Here is a 21896-nt window from a genome sequence, read left to right as displayed (position 1 = left end):
TGAAGAGGCACTAATCCAACCCCAATTGTAGTTTAGAACGCCCTACTGGCACAAGTTCTTTGAAACATCCATTTCATGGGAGATGAAAGGAAGAATTCCTGAAGATTAAAGGAAACCAAAAAGAAAGACTGACTAAAGCAAATGACTAAAAGCATAGGTCCTGGGTTGGATCTGTGAAAAAAAATATAATGTATATTCTATAGAAATATTGCAAAGATAAGTAGGGATATTTTAATAAGGATTTTGTTAGGTAATGTATGAGGTTAAGCTTTCTTGATACAAAAGGGCATTATGGTTATGTAGAAGAATGTATTTATTTCTAGCAGGTGCATGTTAAACTAATTAAGGCTAAATTATGATGCCAAAGTTATTTTTAAGTAACTTAGGTGAAGCCTTTGATATAAAATATGTATAAAATGACAAGGAACATGTCAAAATGTTAATTGTTAAATTTAATTGGAAGACGATTTTGCTGCAATTGTGCTTCGTGCTTTATGCGTGTTTGATACGTTTTAAAGAAAACTCAGAGAGAACAATTAACCACTTCTTCTATGTTCCCTGACTCCACCTTACTCAGCATGCCCAATCAGTCAACAGTTGTGTACATCACAGCTATAAATTTCATTTTAATCTCTCTTCAATCAGTAACAAATCCACTGTCCTAGCTTTCTAATTGTCTCTCTTCTTCCTCTCTGCCTATTGCCAATGCCACAATTATTCCCACAAGGTTCCAAAACTACTCAAGCTTTAAAGTTTTTCCTGAACTATAAATCTTATTGTCTAACTTCCATAATCAAAATGTGCCAAGTCTCTTCACAGACACCAAGATAAACCTTAGTCCCTTTAGCACGGTTCCTTAAGTCCTTCCTGATATGGTTGTGGCTTGGTCCTCAGTCTCATCTTTATTACCTTTTCCTTCACAGATGAGTTCTAGATTCCTGGAAGTAGGTAGCAAAATACACGCTACTGGCCACATCTGCAATCTCAGCATATGGGAAGCTAGAGCAGGAGGGTCAAGAGTTTGAATTCAGCTCAGGATATATAAGAATTTCAAGGCCATCATGGGTTACCCAGCAATATCTTGTTTAAATCAGTCAATCAACCAATGCCTTATACTCCCTTGGTAACATAAAGCTTGTGGTTTTGTTTGTTTGTTTTGTTTTATTTTTGCAAATGGCTTTCTTAACCCCCATTCTACCTACTGATGTCCTTACCTGCAAGATGGGAACCTGGGTATTTCTTACTTAAGAAAGGCTTCTGGAAGGCCTCTCTCTGGTATGAGAAAGTAATTTCTTGCTTGAGTTTGAGCTGCTCCCCAAACACACGTGTGTTGAAGGGCTTTTTTTTTGCCATATGATGAGTTTTGAGAAAGTGGCTGGATCATTAGAGCTCCATCTTCATTTGCTGATTAATTCACTAATGAATGTACACTTTGATGGCATTATTGGGAGATGGAGAAAATTAGGAAATGGGGTCTAATTGGAAAAAGTGGATCACTGTGAGTATGCCTGGGAGGATATGGATTGTCCCTAGACCCTTCTTTTACAGACTTTGATTCCTGGGAATCAGTGAATGATTATTTTTCCTACGTATAGCCTTCTACCATGATGTTGTATCTTCCAGCAGGCCCAGGAACACACATCCAAGTGAACATGAGCTGATAAAGACGAAACTCAAAGTCAAAATAAATCCTTCCTTCTTTGCATCATTTTCTCTGGCATTCCATCACTGCAATTAAAAAGTGACAAATAAACCCACTATCTTGCATTCTTCTTAATCCAATGGGAAACTACAAAGAAACTGTAAGTTTACTTATGCTGTAGTCCTCACTGAGCAAAGACCTCGTTTTAAGAATTTTTCAGTTATTACATATAGACCTTTCTATAAGTGTCAGCCGTAAGTGTGAGAACGTAGATGAGTAAAAGAATATGCGACTATGAATATCCCATAAACATTCCCCTGTGTGTTGTAGAAGAGATGATAATTTTACCAATAATAACAACTTTGAAGTGGAATGATGGCAAAGAATATGGAACAACAGTGTATAAAATAATCGGGGAAAACTAGGAGTAAGTTTGAACAAGGAAACAATGAGAGATATTCATTACAAAGAAAGATACAAAAGCTGGTTCTCAGATCAAATGAACAAGAGTCTGGATCAGCCAAAAACTCAGGCAAACAAGAATAAATCCTTTACTTGGGATTTCTATTTCCTCACCTGTTAAATGAAAGCCATAAAATCTATCTCTGTAGTCGCTTCTTGTCTTAATTAGGGCTTCTAATGCTGTGAAGAGACACCTTGACCATGGCAACTCTTATAAAAGAAAGACATTGAATTCAGGTGACTTGCATTTTCAGAGGTTTAGTCCATTTTCATCATGGTGTGACATGGTGACATATAGGCAGACTCAGTTCTGGAGAAGGAGCTAAGAGCCAACATCTTGACCCACAGGCAACAGGAAGTGCTTTGAGTCACTGGGTATGGTTTGAGCATATATGAGACTTCAAAGTAAGCTTCCAGTGTCAGACTTCCTCCAGCAAGGGCACACCTACTTCAACTAACCAATTAATGCAACACATAGATGGAAGGACCTCCTACATATAACCCCTAGTGACAGGGAGTTATTCCACAAAGTACAAAAAGAAGGAAGATTACCTAATTAATAATATTGATACGAGGCCACAGTTATTCTGATACAGAAACCACATAAAGACTCAATAAGAAGGAGATCTATAGATCATTTCCCTTATGAACATAGATACAAAAGTCCTCGTTAAAATACTTGCAAACCAAGTTCAAGAACATATCAAAAAGGGCATTCACCAAGATCAAGTAGGCTTCACCCCAGATATTCAGGATAGTTCAATATTAAAAAAAATCAATAAGTATAATCTGCCTTATAAATAAACTAAAGAAAAAACATACATAATAATTTATTTAAGTGAAGAACAGGCATTTGACACAATCCAATACCACGTGCTATAAGTCCAGGAGAGAGTAAGGATGAAAGAGACATACACAAATTTTATAAATGCAATTTTCACCAAATACATAGCCAATATCAAATTAAATGGAGAGAAACTCAAGTAATTCCTCTTAAAACAGGAACAAAGCAAGGTGGTGCATTCTCTCCACATCTATTCAATATACTACTTGAAGTTTTAGCTACAGCAATAAGGCAACTAATGATCAAGGGGGTACAAATTAGAAAGGAGAAAGTCAAATCATCATTATTTGCACATGTTATGATAGTTTACATAAGTGACTGTAAAAATTCTACCAGAGAACTCCTATGGCTGACAAACAATTTCAGCCAAGTGGCTGGAGACAAGATTAATTAAAAAATATAAGTAACCCTCCTATATTAATGACAAATGGACTGAGAAAAAAAATCATGAAAACAACACATCTCCCAGTAGCCTCAAATAATATAAAATATCTTAGGGTAACTCTAACCAAGCAATTAAAAGATTTGCATGATAAAAGAACTTTAAGTCTTTGAGGTAAAAAATTAAAGAAGATATCAGAAGATTGGAAAGATTTCCCATGATCATTGATTGGTAGGATTAACAGAGTAAAATGGGCATCTTATCTAAAGTAATCTATAGAGTCAATGCATTCTCCATCAAAATTCTTATACTAGGACAGAGGAAAGTATTTTCTGTCTCTCTGGAGCCCTAACTCAATGTGGTCCATAGTATTTAATGCATGGGGTTTCATTGAATTCTCCAGTAGTTTAGAGAACCATGAGAAACTTTTTAGATACATAAATATTGAAAGAAGCAAGGTAAATCAAGGTAACAAGAAAACATGAGGAAGGATGGCTCAATCTATACTAACCAATAGGATTTTTCCAAGGTGATAACATGTTCTGTATTTCCTGCAGGTTAATATGCTACTCACTAGCCATGTAGGGATACTGAGTGCTTAAAATATTATTAGTATTTGTATGGAACTGATGCTTTAATTCCATTAATGTTTCATTTTATTTAGTGAATAGTCACACCTAACGTGTATCAACTAGGCAATGAAGAACTTGTAGGAAAGCTAGAGTAATAATCTGATGTTGTATGTGAAGATAATTAGGGAACTATGTCTGCACACATGACAATTGGAAGAGTCAAAGAAAATAGCAGCCTTAGTAATTTTGAGCAGAGAACATCACTCCCTGTAAAATCGTCATTGTTAGAGCCACATCACTGACTGAGGACATGAAGATCCCTTTTTCTGCATAATAGAGTTACAGTCTAAGACATTTTTGATACAATGAGCAGGGGGAAAGCTTTCGGGATTTGATCCTGAGCAAGTATAAGATGGAGCTTTGGGAATTCAGCAGGAACTATTTAAGATTTCCTATTTTTAGCTATTCCTGAGTGGGTAGTGCCTTGTATCGTTATGGGCATACAATCTCTGGGAACACGTAACAAATGTAACATCAAAATTATTTGATATTAAATTCAGGTAACTATCCTTTATAAATTTTCTTTATTTCTGTAATTTAAGTATAAGAAAATTTGTCAGTGTGGTGATCTGGTGGAGTTGCACAACAAATGAAGTGATGGGCATTGTCTCCTTCCTCGCGCCTAGCTAACAGGCTTCTTCATGGCTTCTTGACTCCAGTCTGACCAGAGAGCAAGGTTAAACATTAGTTCACCAAAACCCACACTTTATTACCTCCCCTGTTCTAGACTCATCTCCCTACGTCTCTAATACAGAAACACAGGGAAAAATGGAATAGATGCGGCCCTGCAAGAGCTCCTCACCAAGTTGTGTACAAAGGCCATATCGTTCATAAAAGACACATTTTTTTCATTGAGATCGGTGCACGTCTTTATTTCCCTGACTCTTTGGTGACGACACTATTTACTAACATTGCCCATAAATCTTAACAAGTCATACAAAATCGTCAAAGAATTCCTCTGCTAATTGCAATTGCCAGCTGTAGGCGTGTTAGGTTTGTTTAAACATCATTACCTTAGTGCTGAGGAGCGGGACCTACAGAACTGGCCTGATTTCCTGCTTCCATCAAAAAATAAGTGTTGGATTCCACTAAGGGAGCTGGGGGAGAAAGTGTCTGGCTTGCTGCTTTTGTTCAGCAGGTGCTAATTGATTGTGGCTACTGAATGAACTTTGGGCCACATAATAGAGTTACAGATTAAGCTTTGCCCATTTACCTCGCACAAGTCCACTGAGATGCCTTTAGAAAAGAAAAACTAATAAAAAGTGTTATGGGTTATTCTTCTCTCTTTTTTTGTCAAGCTTTTCCCTGCAGTGATTTCATTGTAGGAGATTTTTATTTGCTGATTATGCATTAACTTCAAGTTAGAAGAGCACAGAGCCTACACAATCTCAACTTAATGGGCTTGCTTTGAGTGAAGGCTTTAACTTATTTAAATTGAAATTCTCTATAGCTCCATCTCAAAAGAAACTTGTCTTGGGCTTGTTCTCTATAGCGCATCTCAAAAGAAACAAGACTCACTGGCAAGTCAGCATAGCACCAGAGCAAAAGAAACTGTAAAAAAAAAAAAAAAAAAAAAAAAAAAAAAAAAAAAAAAAAAAAAAAAACCCACAAATTTAAAATGACTAAGGGTTGACAGCCAAAGTTGTCCCTTGGCCTCTATATGCAACCATATACATACATGCATACCTGCACACACATTTGCACCTGGAGACACATACATATATACACATATGCAAAACAAAGGAAAATAACACTAAAAATTTTGCAGGGCATGCATGGGCAAATGATAGAATACAGTAGGTAGGGCAGAACCAAACCTGGACCAGAATGCATGAGCCAAGGGATGAAGTAAACGTTGTTGCTGAGAGAAGGAATTCAGAACTCAGACCAGGGAGCCAAGTGTGCTGGATAAACTGTGGCACCAAACCAAACAGATAGTGGAGCAGCCATGAGCAGAGCGAGAAGGTCCTGACACATCAAGGCACGCGATAGAGAGTGGGAGGAAAGAAGGGTTTGGGCACCTTGCATGGGCTCTTCAAAAAAAAAATCTCATTTCTCTTGGACCATAATCTCCACCTCTCACCATTCCTACAGAACGAGCAGCCACAGCCACTCCTTCTCCCACAATGGCTGACTGCTGAAATTCTAAAGAAAATGTAAAATATGGTTGCTATCAGAATAATATAAGAATCTAGAGACTGTGTCATTTCTCTAAGCTTTGAAGCTCTGCAGGAAGGCTGGAATGATGGCATTTCCCAGTTCTATGAATAATCACTGCCCCACTCCCTTCCAGCTGCTGCGTGGCCCTTTGACACCATCACTTGAAAGAAAATGAAACCCTAAGTTCCCTTGTAGTCACTCTGGCCCTTCAACTTCCCTACTCCAAAAAGGATCAAGACATCAATTAAAACCTTTTGTCTGCAAATAGAAATGTGAAATAAGAGGAAATGATGCCTTTGTACTCTGTGAAGATTCGCCTGGGTAACTCTCGCTTCATATCACAAATGAGAAGAATACAGGAAAATTATGGCGTGTCATTCAGAAACAGAACTTTCTTCAGGAAACCTGAGTTAGAATCAAGACAATGTTAGATGTTATGTGGCTCAGCCTCTACTAATCAAATGTATGACAGCTTGTGTTCATTGAGAACTTCTCCTGCGAGGCAAACACTGGTCTTAGTAATTATACCCCACTTACTTATAACAAAACTCCTATTTCTCCATGTTAGAAATAAAGGAAAATGAGACTCAGAGATACTGGTTTTCATAGTAACATTGTAAGTGGCAGAACTGCCCAGCAGGTTTGATTTGTGACTCTCAGACACTGTGGTAATTTTAACTCATCTGTATCAATGTATAATGGGCACAACGACTCACTTTGTTCCTGAATGTTACAACAACTAAATAATAATATGGTGTAGGATAGTTCATGTAGAGATTGATGTAAAATATGTAATGCCCATTCATACATCCTTAATACACACTCTGTGTGTGCGTGTGTGTGTGTTCAGTTGCTCATGCACCTGTGTGCCTTGCATGTGGAGGCCAGAGATCCAATGTTTTCCTCAACAGTGTTCCACCTTGCTTCTTAATACAGGGTATATCACTGAACCTGAAACACTTAATCAACTAGAACAGCTGGCCAGGGAGCCCTGTTTCCATTTCCCTAGCATTGTATTAAAGCTGTGCTTTATTGTGCCCAGCTGTTATCCAGGTGCTAGGGATCAAACTCATGTCCTCAGGCTCATGAGTGTCCTCAGAACCGCACTGCCAATCTAAAGACAACACATTATACTTTTCTTTCTTTCTGTTTCATTTTTAAAGTTTTATTTATTATTTGTGTGTGCATGTGTGTGTGATGCATGCACACGCACACACACACACACACACACATATGGGTGGCATATACCACAGTACACACGTGGAGGTCAGAGGACAACATTGTGGAATTGGTTCTCTCTGTCTGCTTTCCATGAGTTTCTGGGATCAAGTTCAGGTCTGCCAGAGTTTCCAGGCAAGTGCTTGTTAAACCATCTTTCTAGCCCTGATTTTGATTTAGAGATAGGCCTTCACTCTGTTGTCAAGCCTGCACTGAGCTGGAGGAGCTCTTACATAAACTTCCCCAGTACCAGGATAAATGGAGGTTTTTTTGTTTGTTGGTTTGTTTGTTTGAGAGATGGTTTCTCTGTGTAACAGCCCTAGCTGTCCTGGAACTAGCTATAGGCCAGGCTGGCCTCGCACTCACAGAGATCGTCCTGATTCTGCCTCCCACGTGCTGGGATTAAAGGAATGCGCCCCAGCTGCCCGGCGGAGGCTGGTTCTTATTGCGATGTTTTCCATCTAGCATGGTGACCCACCCGAGGTCCTTGAATATGTAATGCAAATGCTCTTCTCCACAAAGTGTGCCTCCAGTCTCGGTTTTTCATTTAAACACTGCCTGTTTTTAAGGAGCTGGATCTTAGCCAATGCCTAATAGCTCTACAGTCTCAAATAAGCAGTCTTTACAAAAAAAACAAAACAAACGAACAAAATGTAATATAAGATAAATGAATTTCGTCTCAGAGCCTGATGTTTCTGAGACTAAGTGTTCTATGAATGGACCTCGTGCGCCGCTCTTTAGGGTCCTGTGCTGTAGCTATGTCGGGGAGCCACTCCCTCTGTGGTGAAATGGGTTCTGACAAAGCCTCTCTGCATTGGCCCTTCTCTGTGCGTGATATCAGCCTTGGCTGTGCACCCGCCATCAAGTGTGGTTCCACCCTGTCTGCTGAGTGTGTGAAAGATGAACTTCTTGTCTTTTCCTTTACTTTTTAAAAGGAAAACTATCATAGATCCCAAAGGTTTGAGGGAGCTTGGAACCGCATGTTCTTTCCCTTTCAGGTCCATTCACTCATTCTTGTTTCTTCATCTTGAAATTTCAAAATAAATGGTCACCCTTTTGAAGATTCAGTGTCACATGAGCAAGCATTCAGACTTTCCTTGGAGGTTGAAGAGTGGTTTGGGTTCACCCAAGACTGATGTGTTTCAAATGCTGCCCAGCCCCAACATCAGGAGCATTTCTCGGACACATCTACTTTCTAACACCTTAGCTCTCATATACCCCAGCATTCAAACCCTTTGTGTTCTCAGCATCAAAACAAAACTGCCACATTTCTGTTCATTCTGGAGCCAAAGCTGTCATAATCCACTGTTATATTTTCTTGATTGTCCTCAAGCTGTCAAAATGTTTGCAGTGACTATCAAAACATGCCAAATTCATCTGGGGCAGTGGGCATGAGACACATTGAAATCTTTCAGAAAAATGGATTAGATGAATAGCAAATACACAAAGATTAAAAGAATGAAATGTGGGATGCTCAGTGTTACTAAATATGATAGATTTTGTTACACAGAAATAATTGGTATTTATCTAGGTAGAATCTGAATTGTTATACAAAGCAGTACCAAGCAAATGTCTTTTTAAAATTCATTTTATTTTCAATCTCTCTCTCTCTCTCTCTCTCTCTCTCTCTCTCTCTCTCTCTCTCTCTCTCTCTCTCTCTGTGTGTGTGTGTGTGTGTGTGTGTGTGTGTGTGTACAGATAAACATGCATGCAAATGTGTGGATCAATCTCAAGCATCATTCTTCGGGGAACGTCACCATGTGTTTTGAGATGGGGCTCTCACTGGAAATGGCTGACTTACCGACTATGCAGGACGAATGGCCAGCGAAGCCCAGAGGACTCCTTGCTTCCACGTCCCCAGCACTGAGATGATGCGTGAGCGCCTGTACATCTAGTTTGTCACATGGGTGCTAGGTATCAGATTCAGGTCTTTGTACTTAGGCTGCTGATGCTGTTAACTGAGATACCTCTCAGACATGCTATTCCAGTATTTTCAACCAAAAGTGTGTGTTTCACCACATCCTCTGGTCAGTAAGATAAATGCTCACCTCAAAGACCTGCTGCATCTTCACACAATCCTCCACACGGAGCTGGTTTTCAAGGAGGCTGTAGGCTTCACTCACAGTAACATCCTCTGTCTTCTCACGGCATGTTGGCTCCAGCTGTGGCTCCACGTTTAACTCAAGTGCAGCATCAGGGTGACTCCTAATAACTTCACCCTTTCTCAGCATCCTAAAACTCTGCGTTTGTTTCTTTTGTTGCTTTGATTCCTTCAATAGGCTCCTTTGGGAAGGAGCCCAACTTAGAAAAAAGAATTTAAAATGAAAATTTTAACTATATAATTACAAAGCAAAATATTGGAACAAACACATTTTTCCCTCACCCGGTGGTGTACGTGCCCCCGAAGGCCACTTTCCCAGCTAATGAGGAGTTGTTTGTTTGCTCTATCCTGGTGCTTTTGTGTGTTTCCTGGCAACCAATATCAAGCCAACTGACTTTCCCTTTTCCTCCCTGCGCTGATGTTTAATGTTTAAAGTTGTCTTTAAGTTATGTTTTAGAAGAATAACTCACCTTACTCTTTTTGATATAAGGTACACCCTCTAATATTTAAAGACAACTTTGAAAAATATTTTTTTTCTGTGAAGCCTGTCTATACAGTTAGCCAAAAGAGAGAGCCTGACATTAAAGAACTTTATACTTTCCGCTCACAAAATGTCTTATTTTTATTTAATAAAGGTCTGCTCCTTATAGTCACTTTGTCATAATCTTTATGTACACATTGTAAAGATAACTCAAAAAAGGTTCCAACTTATTAAAACTGTAAAAGGAAGGGAAACAAATATCATCAGTTAAAATACAGTGGTAGTTTTACACCATTGCTAGACCTATCTGTACCACCCCCGGTTCAGCTAAGAAACATGGAAAGGAGAAAAAGGGAGAGAAGTAACCGGTGGTTGTTTGATGGTGTTCTGTTTTTGTTTGTTTGGTGGTTTTGGTGTTGTTTGTTATTTTGCTCTTTTGGAGGGGGTAGTTGTCATGTTCCATTTTCCAGAAAATACACTTGGAAATTTCCATTCCTTCCTTTACTTGGACTCCAAACTACTTTACGAAGCATGTATTATCATTATTCCCATCTGTGAGCAAAGCGACAAAGTGGAGAAGGAAGATGTGGACCACAACGGAGGGGTTCTCACGCATCAATCCTCGTGACTCAGGTGGTCATTTTGCACCTTATTTTCATCTTGTTGAGCTTCCCCGAGTTCTGATCCTGCTCCAAGCGTCGAGGGGCTCCATAGTGCATGGTGATGCTGGGAGCCTCTCCCATAGCACAGAGCAGACTTTTTTTTTTCTCGTTTTTTTATTCAAGATTTCCATCTCCTCCCCCTTCCCTCCCCTCCCTTCCACCCATACCCCCACTCCACCCCTCTCCAAAGACAAAGAGCCATCAGGGTTCCCTTCAGTATGTTAAGTCCAAGGTCCTCCCAGCTCCCCCTAAGTCCAGGAAGGTGAGCAACCAAACTGACAAGGCTCACAGTGAGCCTGTCCATGCTGTAGAGTTCATGTTCATTGCCATTGTCCTTGGTTTCTCAGTCCTCCTCCACCGTCAGCCACATTCAGAGAGTCCAGTTTGATCCCCTGTTCCATCAGTCCCATTCTGACTGGACTTGGTGGTCTCCCGTTAGATCTGTTCCACCGTCTCAATGGGTAAACGCACTCCTCGCGGTCCTGGCTTCCTTGCTCATGATCTCCCTCCTTTTGCTCCTCATCAGGACCTTGAGAGCTCAGTCTGGTGCTCCTATGTGGGGCTCTGTCATTTTCTCCATCCAATGCCAGGTGAAGGTTCTATGGTGATATGCAAGATATTCATGAGTATGACAATAGGATCTGGACATTTCTGGCACCACTCAATTCCAGGTCCCGGGAGCCCAAACAGGCTGAGCTGTGGGATTTTGTGGCCCCAAAGACGGGAGGATGAGGCGGGGTAGGGGGTTCTGGGTCACAGAGCAGACTTTTTGCAAGCATCCTGTGAGTTTACTAAAAGAAAAACAACACAATTTCACTCATGCATCCATCCACTCCCTCACATACCTATTATATGTTCAAAAATCTATAAGAGTTATTTGGACCTGACGTCTGGTTCTGTGAGGCTTACAGTTTAATGGAGCGATTACCTGCTTCATTTGTCTTTCAAGACAAATCTAACATCTTGCTGCTTACAGTGCTAGGTTCAGAAAGACTTTGAAGCCATAGGTGCAGAGGAAAGATGGTCCTACAGATTATAGATAATGTATCGTAGATGCAGAAGGGCAGATGGGAGAGCTTACAAGTTTATCTCTTATTTGTATGTTTGTGCATATTCATATTTGTGTGGGTGCACATGTATGTGTGCACATGTGGAAACAAAGGGATATTTCAGGGTCCTATATCAACTGCCTGCCACCTATTTCTTTTCTTTTGTTTTATTAAGTCAGAATCTCTCCTTGGTTTGGCCTTCCCAAATAGGGTTATCTAGCAGACCAGTTTGATCTAGGGATCTTTCTGTTTCCTGGCTCCATCTATCCACTGTTGGGGTGACAAGACTGTGCCACCATGCCCGGTTTGTGTGTAGGTTCTGAGGATTAAACCTGAGTCCTCAGGCTTGTAAAGCAAGCACTTGATGATTGGAATCATCCCCTCAGCCACAATACTTACCTTTCCTGGATTAGGCTCTCTTACAAATTAGGAAAACATTTTTAACACTACAATTATGTTATGCCACTAAGTTATCTCACATGGGGACAAATTTTGCCTTCCTATCATTTTATTGGATAAGTTACAGTGGTTTGGTTCAGTTAGATCAGTCCCATGTGTGTTTGCAAAATATTTTCTAGTGATATTCTATAAAGTTGAGCTTTGTTCAGTAACATATACTAGTAAGGGAGGAAGAGAGAATAGAAAATGCATCTATAAAGACACATCGGAAGAGGCAGGTGTCCCACTGATGATAATGCAAAATTCCCTGATTATTCTAAGACCATTAAGCTGCCTGGCCTACTTAGCTTCCATAAAGATGTATCTGCAAATGTTCTCATTAGTGAGACAGGAATGTGTAATGAGCAACTAATTGTGCTAGGAACTAATCAATTCACACAGTTGTCTTTCTGGAAAATTATGGCAACAGAAATCATTCTTGATAATAAAGTCTTAATAGATCTAATGTTCATTATGGTCATGTGGGTAATTTTCAGGTTACATTTTCATAGTCCTGTAAAATCCATAACCAGGCTCTTGATGGTTGAACTTGACCTCCTTTGCCATCTTCTGTGAATCAATTACAGTTCTATAAGGAAAATCAGAATGAAGTCTATGTGCCCAGTGTTGATATAAAGCTAAGGCAAAAGACTTATAAATTAATAAAGCTTACTTCTCTAGGCCAACCTCCTTCAGCACAGTAGGGCATCCAAGGGTTAAATGGGCCAACACACCCACCTGTCTTTACTTCCTTTGCAATCTTGGGTCTTAATGACTTTTTCTACCCAGCAGATACCCCATCTGTGGCTTTATCCCTACTCTCCAGCCCATACCCAAAACCCTTTGCTTTTCCCCTCCTGCAATTACTCGGCCGAGGGGAGAATTTCTGTCCCTCTATCTTCCTTGCCCTTTGTTGCCCCTTTTTTTGAACTGGAGTTACATCTGACTTTCTTTACTCTCACTTAGAATTCTCTTTCCATCTCCTCATTGGAAACTGTACCAAGTCAAAGCTGCAGCTTCTCTGAGTCAGAAGAGGAGAGAGGTGTAAGGCCACTATCCTATTGTCTTCTGAATGCCTTCCCAGCAGAGCCCCACTGACCAAACAATTAAAACCATCTTCTTCCCAGAGCCCATGGTGGAGCACAAGGTTAATTTCAGCATCTTTTTAGCCCTGGGTATAAATTAGTTTCTTCACTCCTTTTCTCGTCATCTTCAGGATACAGCCCATTGTTCTGTCTATTCTGCAAACACAGCATTTTCTTTCATTTTTTGTAATCGAGCCATAATCATGCTTTTCTGTATCCTAGCATATCTGTCTGTGTCTTTCCTTCCTACTAGAGTAACACCTTGAGAAAAGACTTTACCTCGAGAATGCCTGTGACCTTATAATGCCCTTCAAAAAGCTGATCAACAGTTATACAGCAGCACAGTGATGTGTGCTAATTCTTGAACAGCATGAGCAAAAGCAAAGCTACCTACGTGTTACTAATCTGCAAGGGGTCCTGCAAACAGATCTCACTGAGTCATAAAAAGAGTCATAATCTGATAAAAACAAAAGACAAACAATATTTGAGAGTCTGTCCTTTTGATGGTTGGCCTTGACTGCACATAGATTCTGTCTTCTTGACAGAATTTAAAAACACAGGCCGGGCGGTGGTGGTGCACGCCTTTAATCCCAGCACTCGGGAGGCAGAGGCAGGCGGATCTCTGAGTTCGAGGCCAGCCTGGTCTACGAGAGCTAGCTCCAGGACAGGCTCTAGAAACTACAGGGAAACCGTCTCGAAAAACCAAAAAAAAAAAAAAAAAAAAAAAAAAAAAAAAAAAAAAAAAAAAGTAAAAACACAAAAACACGCCTCCAGAAAAATTCGTAGCACATTCTTAGAAAGGATCAGTTGAGGGGTAAGCCCAATGATATCCTGGCAAGATATTTAGTGTTTTATCTTTTTGTCCATCCTGGTCGACACAGCCTCCAATTGTATGCAATACTAGTACCATTGCAGTCAATACTGAGAACATTCATAGATAACACATTCTGTTCTCTTGCAAGCCCTGTGCTATGCACAGTATAACCACCACCAGATTTTAGTGAAGAAACTGAGGCACCCATAGATATGAGCCATATAACAAAGAAACGCCAGGACAGGACGGAATCCCAAACTAGACTTGTCCATGTCCTTCCTCCTCTAAATCCCCAGAAAGAGTAACCTGTTAAAAGTTACAGCAAATTCCCATCCAGTTTAGGAGCTAAGATGTACAAAAAGTAAGGAAACATGAGAGTAGATCCTGGACAATGCAGGGGAAGGTGCATAGAATTCAGAGTCAGGTCACGCTCAAGTCGTAGCTCTTATTCTCAATCCTATAATCACAGGCAGGTTGAAGAAAATGAAGACAGTAATACTGTTTAACACACAGAACCATTTTCTCGGCTTAAATGGAAAATTATAGTGAAAATTGAAATGTATACTCTAAACACGCTGTGCAGCTAAGTTAATGACAGCATAGAAAAGGCATCATTCTGAAACCTTGCGGAGATGCGGTAGGATTTTGTAGAGGACTGGAACATTGCAATTGCATGTCAGAATGAAACTAATTTATCCACATCAGGGCATGTCATGTCTACATTGAGATTCTGTAACCATTTTCATTGTGTCTAGGAAGTTCTAATGTCTAAAGTTATCCTGGAGAGATATGCCATATCAATATTTCAAGATTAGTCATGAAATTCAATAATGAGAGGTATGGGGGTGAAAGGAGTCATCATTTTGTAAAATCATCTTCATCTTTAGCATTAGGTGGAGCTAATGGCCATTGCAGCAGTCTTTACTAAGATATGGTGTGCCTGATACTCAGGAATAATTTTTAAAAGCAGATTTATTCTTTGGCAACGTTATACATGCATATAATAGAGTCCAGGTAAGTCAACCCTCTAATCTCTCCTATCTCTCTCCCACCCCACCAACCCCCAACCATTCTCCAGCAAAGAACCCATTCCACTCTTATGTCTTTTCCTTTCGTTTTTCTTTTGCTTTGTAAGCTATTGGATTTCACCAGGGTCTCTCATGTGGCATTTGTGTGATACCGTCCACGGGAGCATTCGTCACTAACTCACCAGGAGCTACGGAACTGAAGACAATGATTTTCCTCATCTGAAGCAGCCCTGGATCGCTGGTAGTTTCCCTAGGTGGGATGTAGCCCCATAAGTCTCCCCCCCATCAACAACTGTTTCCTGACTCAGTCTTATACAAGATCTATGCAGGCAACCACAGCTGTGGGAAGTTATTGAGCACCCTGGCCTTGACATACCCGTAAGACAATTGTTTATAGACCTCTTCCCTGGGATTTGGCTCTTACATTCTTTTTGCCCTGTCTAAAATTTTTAATAACAAGATATTTAATATATTATAACTACAGTGAAATTGAGTATAACCCCGTTGGACTCCTAGAATACACAAATCACCCAAACCATTTACTCTTTCATATTTATAATTACAAATTTCATTCTACATTGGAAGTGTATTCTAATTCCATATGTACTCACTATATTGAGTAGACTTAAGTGAAAACATACTGAAATAGAAATGATACATTTTATAGATAGGGACAGATAGAAAAACATAAACACACCATATACAAGCATGTATACATACACCCAAGCAGAAAGGTTATTTACTGAATGAAAAATTTAGTGTAAAAATGTTACAGAAAAAGCAGTAGATTGCCATTAAATATACCCTTTAAATCTATTTCATATCCTTTGTTTCATGTCCTCTGTTTTCTGTTTGCTTCTTTTCCTCTCCACTTACTATAAAAAAAAAAAAAAAGAAAATCGCATCAGCTCATACTTGTGTGAAAGATGCCGCCATTTCACCTTTGTTTATGGCAAGAAATTCTGTGTAAGAGAGAAAAGAAGACGGCGGTAACAAAATGGAATTCAAAACTTGTAAAAAAAAAATCAAAGTTCTGAAGCAAACTGCACTTTAAAAGATTGAAAGTTACAGCCCCAGGAGGGAAAAACCACAATAAATACTTCCCCCAGCACATGATGCTCCTGAACACAGCGCTTCTAATTAAATGCCCAGAAGATCAGGGCTCTATTTCTTCACAGCTGCAACAGCAACTGTAAAATTAATATTGGAAACCCACCTGAAAACAAATTGTTGGGAGTGCACCCAGAGAAGTCATCTTCGGAAATGCAGATGGTGCTTTGCAATCACTGCTCCAGCAAATGCTGCCACAGAAAATGCATCTCAATTATTCAATGCATTCTAGCTGTCTACTTTTCAAGATAAAGTCTTCACCCTGTCTGAAGAAATATGAGATTCTTTGGGGGGAAACCTTCAAAATACAATCTGGAGTTAGGTAGGGAGATATCCATGTTCAGAGCCAAAGACAGGAGTGCTAATGGCATTTTTATCTCCACTGCAGATGGGGGCAGGCAGTTAGTGCTGCAGGATCATCCATCTATTGATAAAACTTAGAAGGGGAGATATGTGCCTTATAGACTTACCAAGTGGGATATTAAATTTAGGAAGACAAGGTAACTCTTTAATTAGGTGAGAAATACACAGATCTCACAGTAACCAACTGTGGGACCTTAAGGGAATCACTTAATATTTCTAGCATCAGAATCTTCTTGCTTAAAATAAAAGAATTAAATCACAGGATCACTAAGGTTCCTACAAGCACTTACATTATAATTCTTGGAGGAGGAGGCACAGGAATGTAATAAGCTCTGTCTGATACAAAAAGCGGCTATGTTCCATGCAATGGCATTGCATACACCCCTGAAGCATAAAGGAAATATAACTTATCAGCACAGGACTTTTTAAAGATGGTGGATCAGATCATAACATATACCAAGCATGAATCTATCACTCAAGCATCTGCTATGTCAACCGCACTACCTGCTTCTAGTGTTGGAAGAACGGTGGGATTTTAGCACTTGCTTGTATGTAGTAAATGGATTCTCTCAAAGGAATGCAATTTGCATGCATTTGATTATTTGATTATCATCAGCCACTCCCTTCCTTAGGCAATGATTGAACATTCATTAGGATAAGCTGGCCTTTGTTTGCATGAGAGGTACAGTCTACCAAGTGAGATAGGCCAGGAATTGCTGTACATTTTTACAAAAACACAGTGAGGTTCTGTCCAAGGAGGAGTACACAGGGGCGCTTAGCCTGCAGTTGCAAGATTAAGAAAGGAAGCTACATTGAGTGAGTTTTCCCTATGGCAGCACTCCAATGATGACTAGGTAGCTAGATCAAAACTAGAAGAAAGAAGGTCAAGCTGAGGAAATGATCTTTTCTATGTTACAGAGATGACGGTTTTCATGATGTATTCCTGGGGGCGAAAGTGATGACCTTTAGGTGATCCTTTAGAATCGAGACGGAGGTCAAGTAGTAAAGTGAAAAAGACTGACTGGACAGGTAACCTGGCCGGGAATTACATGAACTGTGCTGTCTGTGAGTACTCACTGTGCCTCCCCAAGTTTTCAACTTTGGAATGTAACACGAAGCTGAACACTGGTCGTTCACTTCCCAGCAGCTCAAGCCTGGGGAGATTTATAAATACCTGAGACAGTTTCGAAAAGGCCAATGTTTAACCCCATCCTAGAACAATTATATAAAATCTAGCTCTTCAGGTGGAATTCAGCCATGAGTAATTTTTGAAGCGCCTTACATGCTTCTAGAGACTTCTAGACTGCAGGAAAACTGAACTGATCATAAGGAATAAAAAAGAACAGAAGAATGGCCTTAGCCTAACCACTCTACCATGCGTGCCTCAAGAACAAAGTACACTCTCTTATAGGCAAGCGCTGTACCTCAGAGCTGCACCCCTTGTTTTGGTTTCTGTGAGCATTTTATTAGAGGAAAGTATTGAGTTAGGAAGTCATTATTTTACAACCGCCTCTAGTAATCATTGAACCAGGAAAGGATGGTTATCAATGGATGACGACATTTTCTCAGGAAATAAAATATTTGCATCACCTCAAAGTAGCTCCCCAACAGACTGCTTACAATTCCAGCAGAGGCGGTGCGTTGCACTAACAGGAGTTACCAAAGTTACCACCACTAATGATGAGGTAAACTGGCATTATATGTATTCTAATGTGATGCGCGTGGAGTTACCTAACATCACATCCTCATTAACTGGAGTAACACTTAACTGAGAAGGGGAAAATGTAAGGGTTACAGCTGGGGAGAGTGCTGCAAAAGTGTCTTTCAGACATGCTAAGACCACTGAATCCACGAGGTCACAATATATAAGATTTGAACAAGCCATTCCCAGCCCCAGCATATATGGGGAGGGGCTCACAAAGTCCTACCCCTAGCTAAGGATATGAAGGTTTGCAAGTTAGGAAAGAGTCAAGTTTTCTTCAGGGAAGTGGCCCCTGCTGGTTTGTTCAAACTCCCGTGGGCGGCTCTAGACCCATCCACGTAATGATCCACAGAACAAATTGAATGGTTTATGAAAAATATAACTGAACTTTGATACGGTGTGGTAGGATGCAGGCCTTGGAGGTGTTGAAAGGGCAGTGGGTGATTGACAGGATGAAAATCCATTGTTAATGTGTATGAAATAATGATTTTATATATATAATGGAAACTAAACATGAACTGATAAAGAGACAGATGGAACTCCATAAAGCATTCTTTGTCTTTGAGAAAGTCAGTGATACAAAAACTTGAAGAAAGCTTAAGACTGAAGACATGTAGCTGGTAATCCCAGTTTGAGAATCTGGGTTGACTGCTTAAAGGGTATGGGGAGGACTAGGCTAAGAATGGGAAATACACACACACACACACACACACACACACACACACACACACACACAAAGTATTGTAATGTTTTAGAATAAAGGTCGTGATACTTAAAATAATTTCAGCAAATCCAATAGTAATAGATGGCAAAATAATAATTTACACATATGTATAATATCAGACTTTTTCTGGTTTTACACAATTTCTTCTAGGGCTTTACAGTTTTTAATTAATAAAGTAGAGAAATTAAATTTTGGGGATCTGGCCCGTAGCCATTGCAGCATCAATGGACACCTAGCTGAGGGAGTGAGGGCAGCCTCACTGAAGGAGCTGTTAGTTCTTCTCACTAATGGACACCTAGCTGAGGGAGTGAGGGCAGCCTCACTGAAGGAGCTGTTAGTCCTTCTCACTTTGATTTTCATACCTGGGATGCTCAGAATGCCTTCTGCCCTGCCGAGGAGTCCTCGACTGTATGGTCACTCTCTGGGTCTAGTCTGTTCCTCAGCACAATCTGCACTGTATTAACACTAGTTATTCATTTCCTCATGAATATGGTGACAGTGGAGTAGCGGTCCTTTAACCAAGCCGCATTTTCTCATGTCTAGAACCTCTAAGCTCCTTCAGAATCCATAGAGCTAGTGTGGTAAGAAGGATTTTTATAGAAGCTCAAATGTCTAAGCATTTCTGAAGTTTGAAGAATGGCTATTGAGGCACAGATTAGCTTTTTCCTCTCAATGCTTTGAGAACAGTTTGACTTCACTACCTGACTTTTTTTTTCCACTAACCTGATAATAAGAATTCATATTTTGTGCAGGTCATTGTATCTACAATAAGTAAAGAGAAACTGCTTTCCCCGATTTTCTTACTGGTAGAATTGACCAGGGAAGATTACCTTAATTGTCATCATAGAACTTTCATCCAGTATCTGATGGAAGCAGATGCAGAGACCCACAGCTAAGCATTGGGCCAAGCTCCTGGAGTCTAGTCATAGAAAGGGAGGAACAATAATATCAGTAAAAGGGTCAAGACCATGATGGGGATACCCACAGAAACAACTGACCTGATCTAGTGGGAACTCAGTGACACTGGACTGACAACTAGGGAACCAACATAGGACCAAAGAAGGCCCTCTGAATGTGGGTGATAGTTGTGTGGCTTGGTCAGTGTGTGGGACTACTGGTCGTGAAACCAGTATTTATCTCTAGTGCATGAACTGGCTTTTTGGAGCATATTCCCTATAGAGTGATACCTTGCTCAGCATAGGTACATGGAGGAGGCCTTGGTCCTGCCTCAAGTGATGTGACAGACTTTGTTGACTCCCCATGGGAGGCCTCACCCTCTCTGAGGAATAGTAAGGGAGGGGAGTGCAGTGGGGAGAAATTGGGGAGGGGGAGCTAGAAGGAGGGAAGGGAGAGGGAACTGGAATTGATATGCTATATTAAAAGAAGTTTTAAAAAGCTAAAAGAAAATGCAAAAAGAAATAACCACATGACACAATTCTGACTAATGGAAATAAACATACCTGGAAGATGCTGGGAACCTAGAAGGGCTATTATTTTATTTAACAGGAAAGAAAGGTAATCATTCTTTCCTTTGCCTTGCCTAAAATGTGGATATGATGACCGTCATAGCGGAGAGCAAAACCATGAAACTCTTAGAAAGTTATTATTAGCCATTTTATCACCATTGGGAAGTACATTTTTCTTATTCTTATTGGGTGAAAAAAAGGTATCACTTTGAGAGTTAGGGAATATAGGAGTTAAAGGGAAGATCTTGGGAGGGGCTAGAGAAAAGAAAAGGAAGGGGGAGTAGTGTAATTATATTTCAATTAATAATGTATAAAAGTAATTACAGTGATACTAATAAAATGGAGTTTTCAGTCTGAAAATCACTGATATTTAAACATTACCAAGTATTGTCCCCTGTAACCTAATACTTTACTAATCAATACAAGCAATTATGAACAAGCTAACCATCCTCCTGCCTATCATTCATAGTAAAGCAATGAATGTAATAATTTACCTACAATCTTGTGGAAGAGGCAGAAAGAGTGTATAATCAGAAGGGGTGGAGGATACCAGGAGAGCACGGTCCTCTGAATTAAGTAAGCAGGGTGCATACTTCAGTAAGCTCAGAGACTGAAGCAGCAAGCACATGTCCTACTTGGGTCTGCACCAGGTCCTCTGCATATATATTATAGCTATTACCTTAGTATCTTTATACACTGACTGGGACAATTAGGTCTCTCTTATGCCTGCTCTTGGGACTTGTCCTACTGTTGGGTTGCCATCTTATTTCAATGATGGTTTTTGCTTCATCATGTTATATTTAATTTTGGCATGTTCTTTTTCTAATGGAGAAAGGGGAGTGGAACTGAAGGGGATGGGAGATGGGAAGAAATGGGGTCAGTGGAAGTTTACCTGAGCTAATGGGAGCTCACCAACTCCAGCTGGACTGGGAAGGAACAAGTATAGGTCCAAACCAGTCTCTCTGAATGTGGCTGACAGTTGCATGGCTAAGGCAGACTGAGGGGCCACTGGCAGTGGCACCAGGATTTATCTCTACTGCATGTACTAGCTTTTGGGAAACCTATTCTCTTTGGATGTATACCTTGCTCAGCCTAGATATAGTAGGGAGGGCCTTGGACCTTCCCCAAAGCAATGTAGCTTACCCTCTCTGAGGAGTGGATGGGGGTGGGGTGGGAGGGTGTGTGGAGGGAATGGAGAAATGGGAGAAAGAACTTGGATTGGTATGGTCTTTTTTTTTTTTTAATCTAACAAATTTAAAAAAGATGGATGGGCATTGTGGGACCCTGGTCTCTTCCTTTCTCTGCAACATCCTAGCTGTGATGACAATGACTCACTGGTCACTTGTTATAGGCCTCAGCATCAGTCTTGTGTAGAAACTATATTCAAAATACACCTTTCCTGTACCTGCTGATTATTTCAATTATTCTACGTTACCCTAATGGAAAGCCTTCTCTCTTGCTCTAATTATCTCTTTTCTCTTTGCCAAATTGGAACTCTGGTTTCTGACTCTAGGTATCAGAAATGAGAGCAGA

At 40.2% G+C, this 21896-nt stretch overlaps 1 protein-coding gene across 1 annotated transcript in view; it reads right to left on the bottom strand.

The window, feature by feature from the left end:
* The window catches only part of Wdr49 (WD repeat domain 49), a 106853-nt gene extending 97282 nt beyond the window's left edge, over positions 1-9571 (bottom strand). Inside the window, exon 1 of the mRNA XM_038347937.2 lies at positions 9389-9571. Coding sequence (XP_038203865.2) covers positions 9389-9571 — 183 coding nt within the window. The remainder of the gene's footprint in view (positions 1-9388) is intronic.
* Positions 9572-21896: the final 12325 nt, after the last annotated feature.

Source organism: Arvicola amphibius, chromosome 11 (assembly GCF_903992535.2).
Source record: "Arvicola amphibius chromosome 11, mArvAmp1.2, whole genome shotgun sequence".
Classification (NCBI taxonomy): domain Eukaryota; kingdom Metazoa; phylum Chordata; class Mammalia; order Rodentia; family Cricetidae; genus Arvicola; species Arvicola amphibius.
This window is presented reverse-complemented; position numbering and strand designations above follow the sequence as displayed.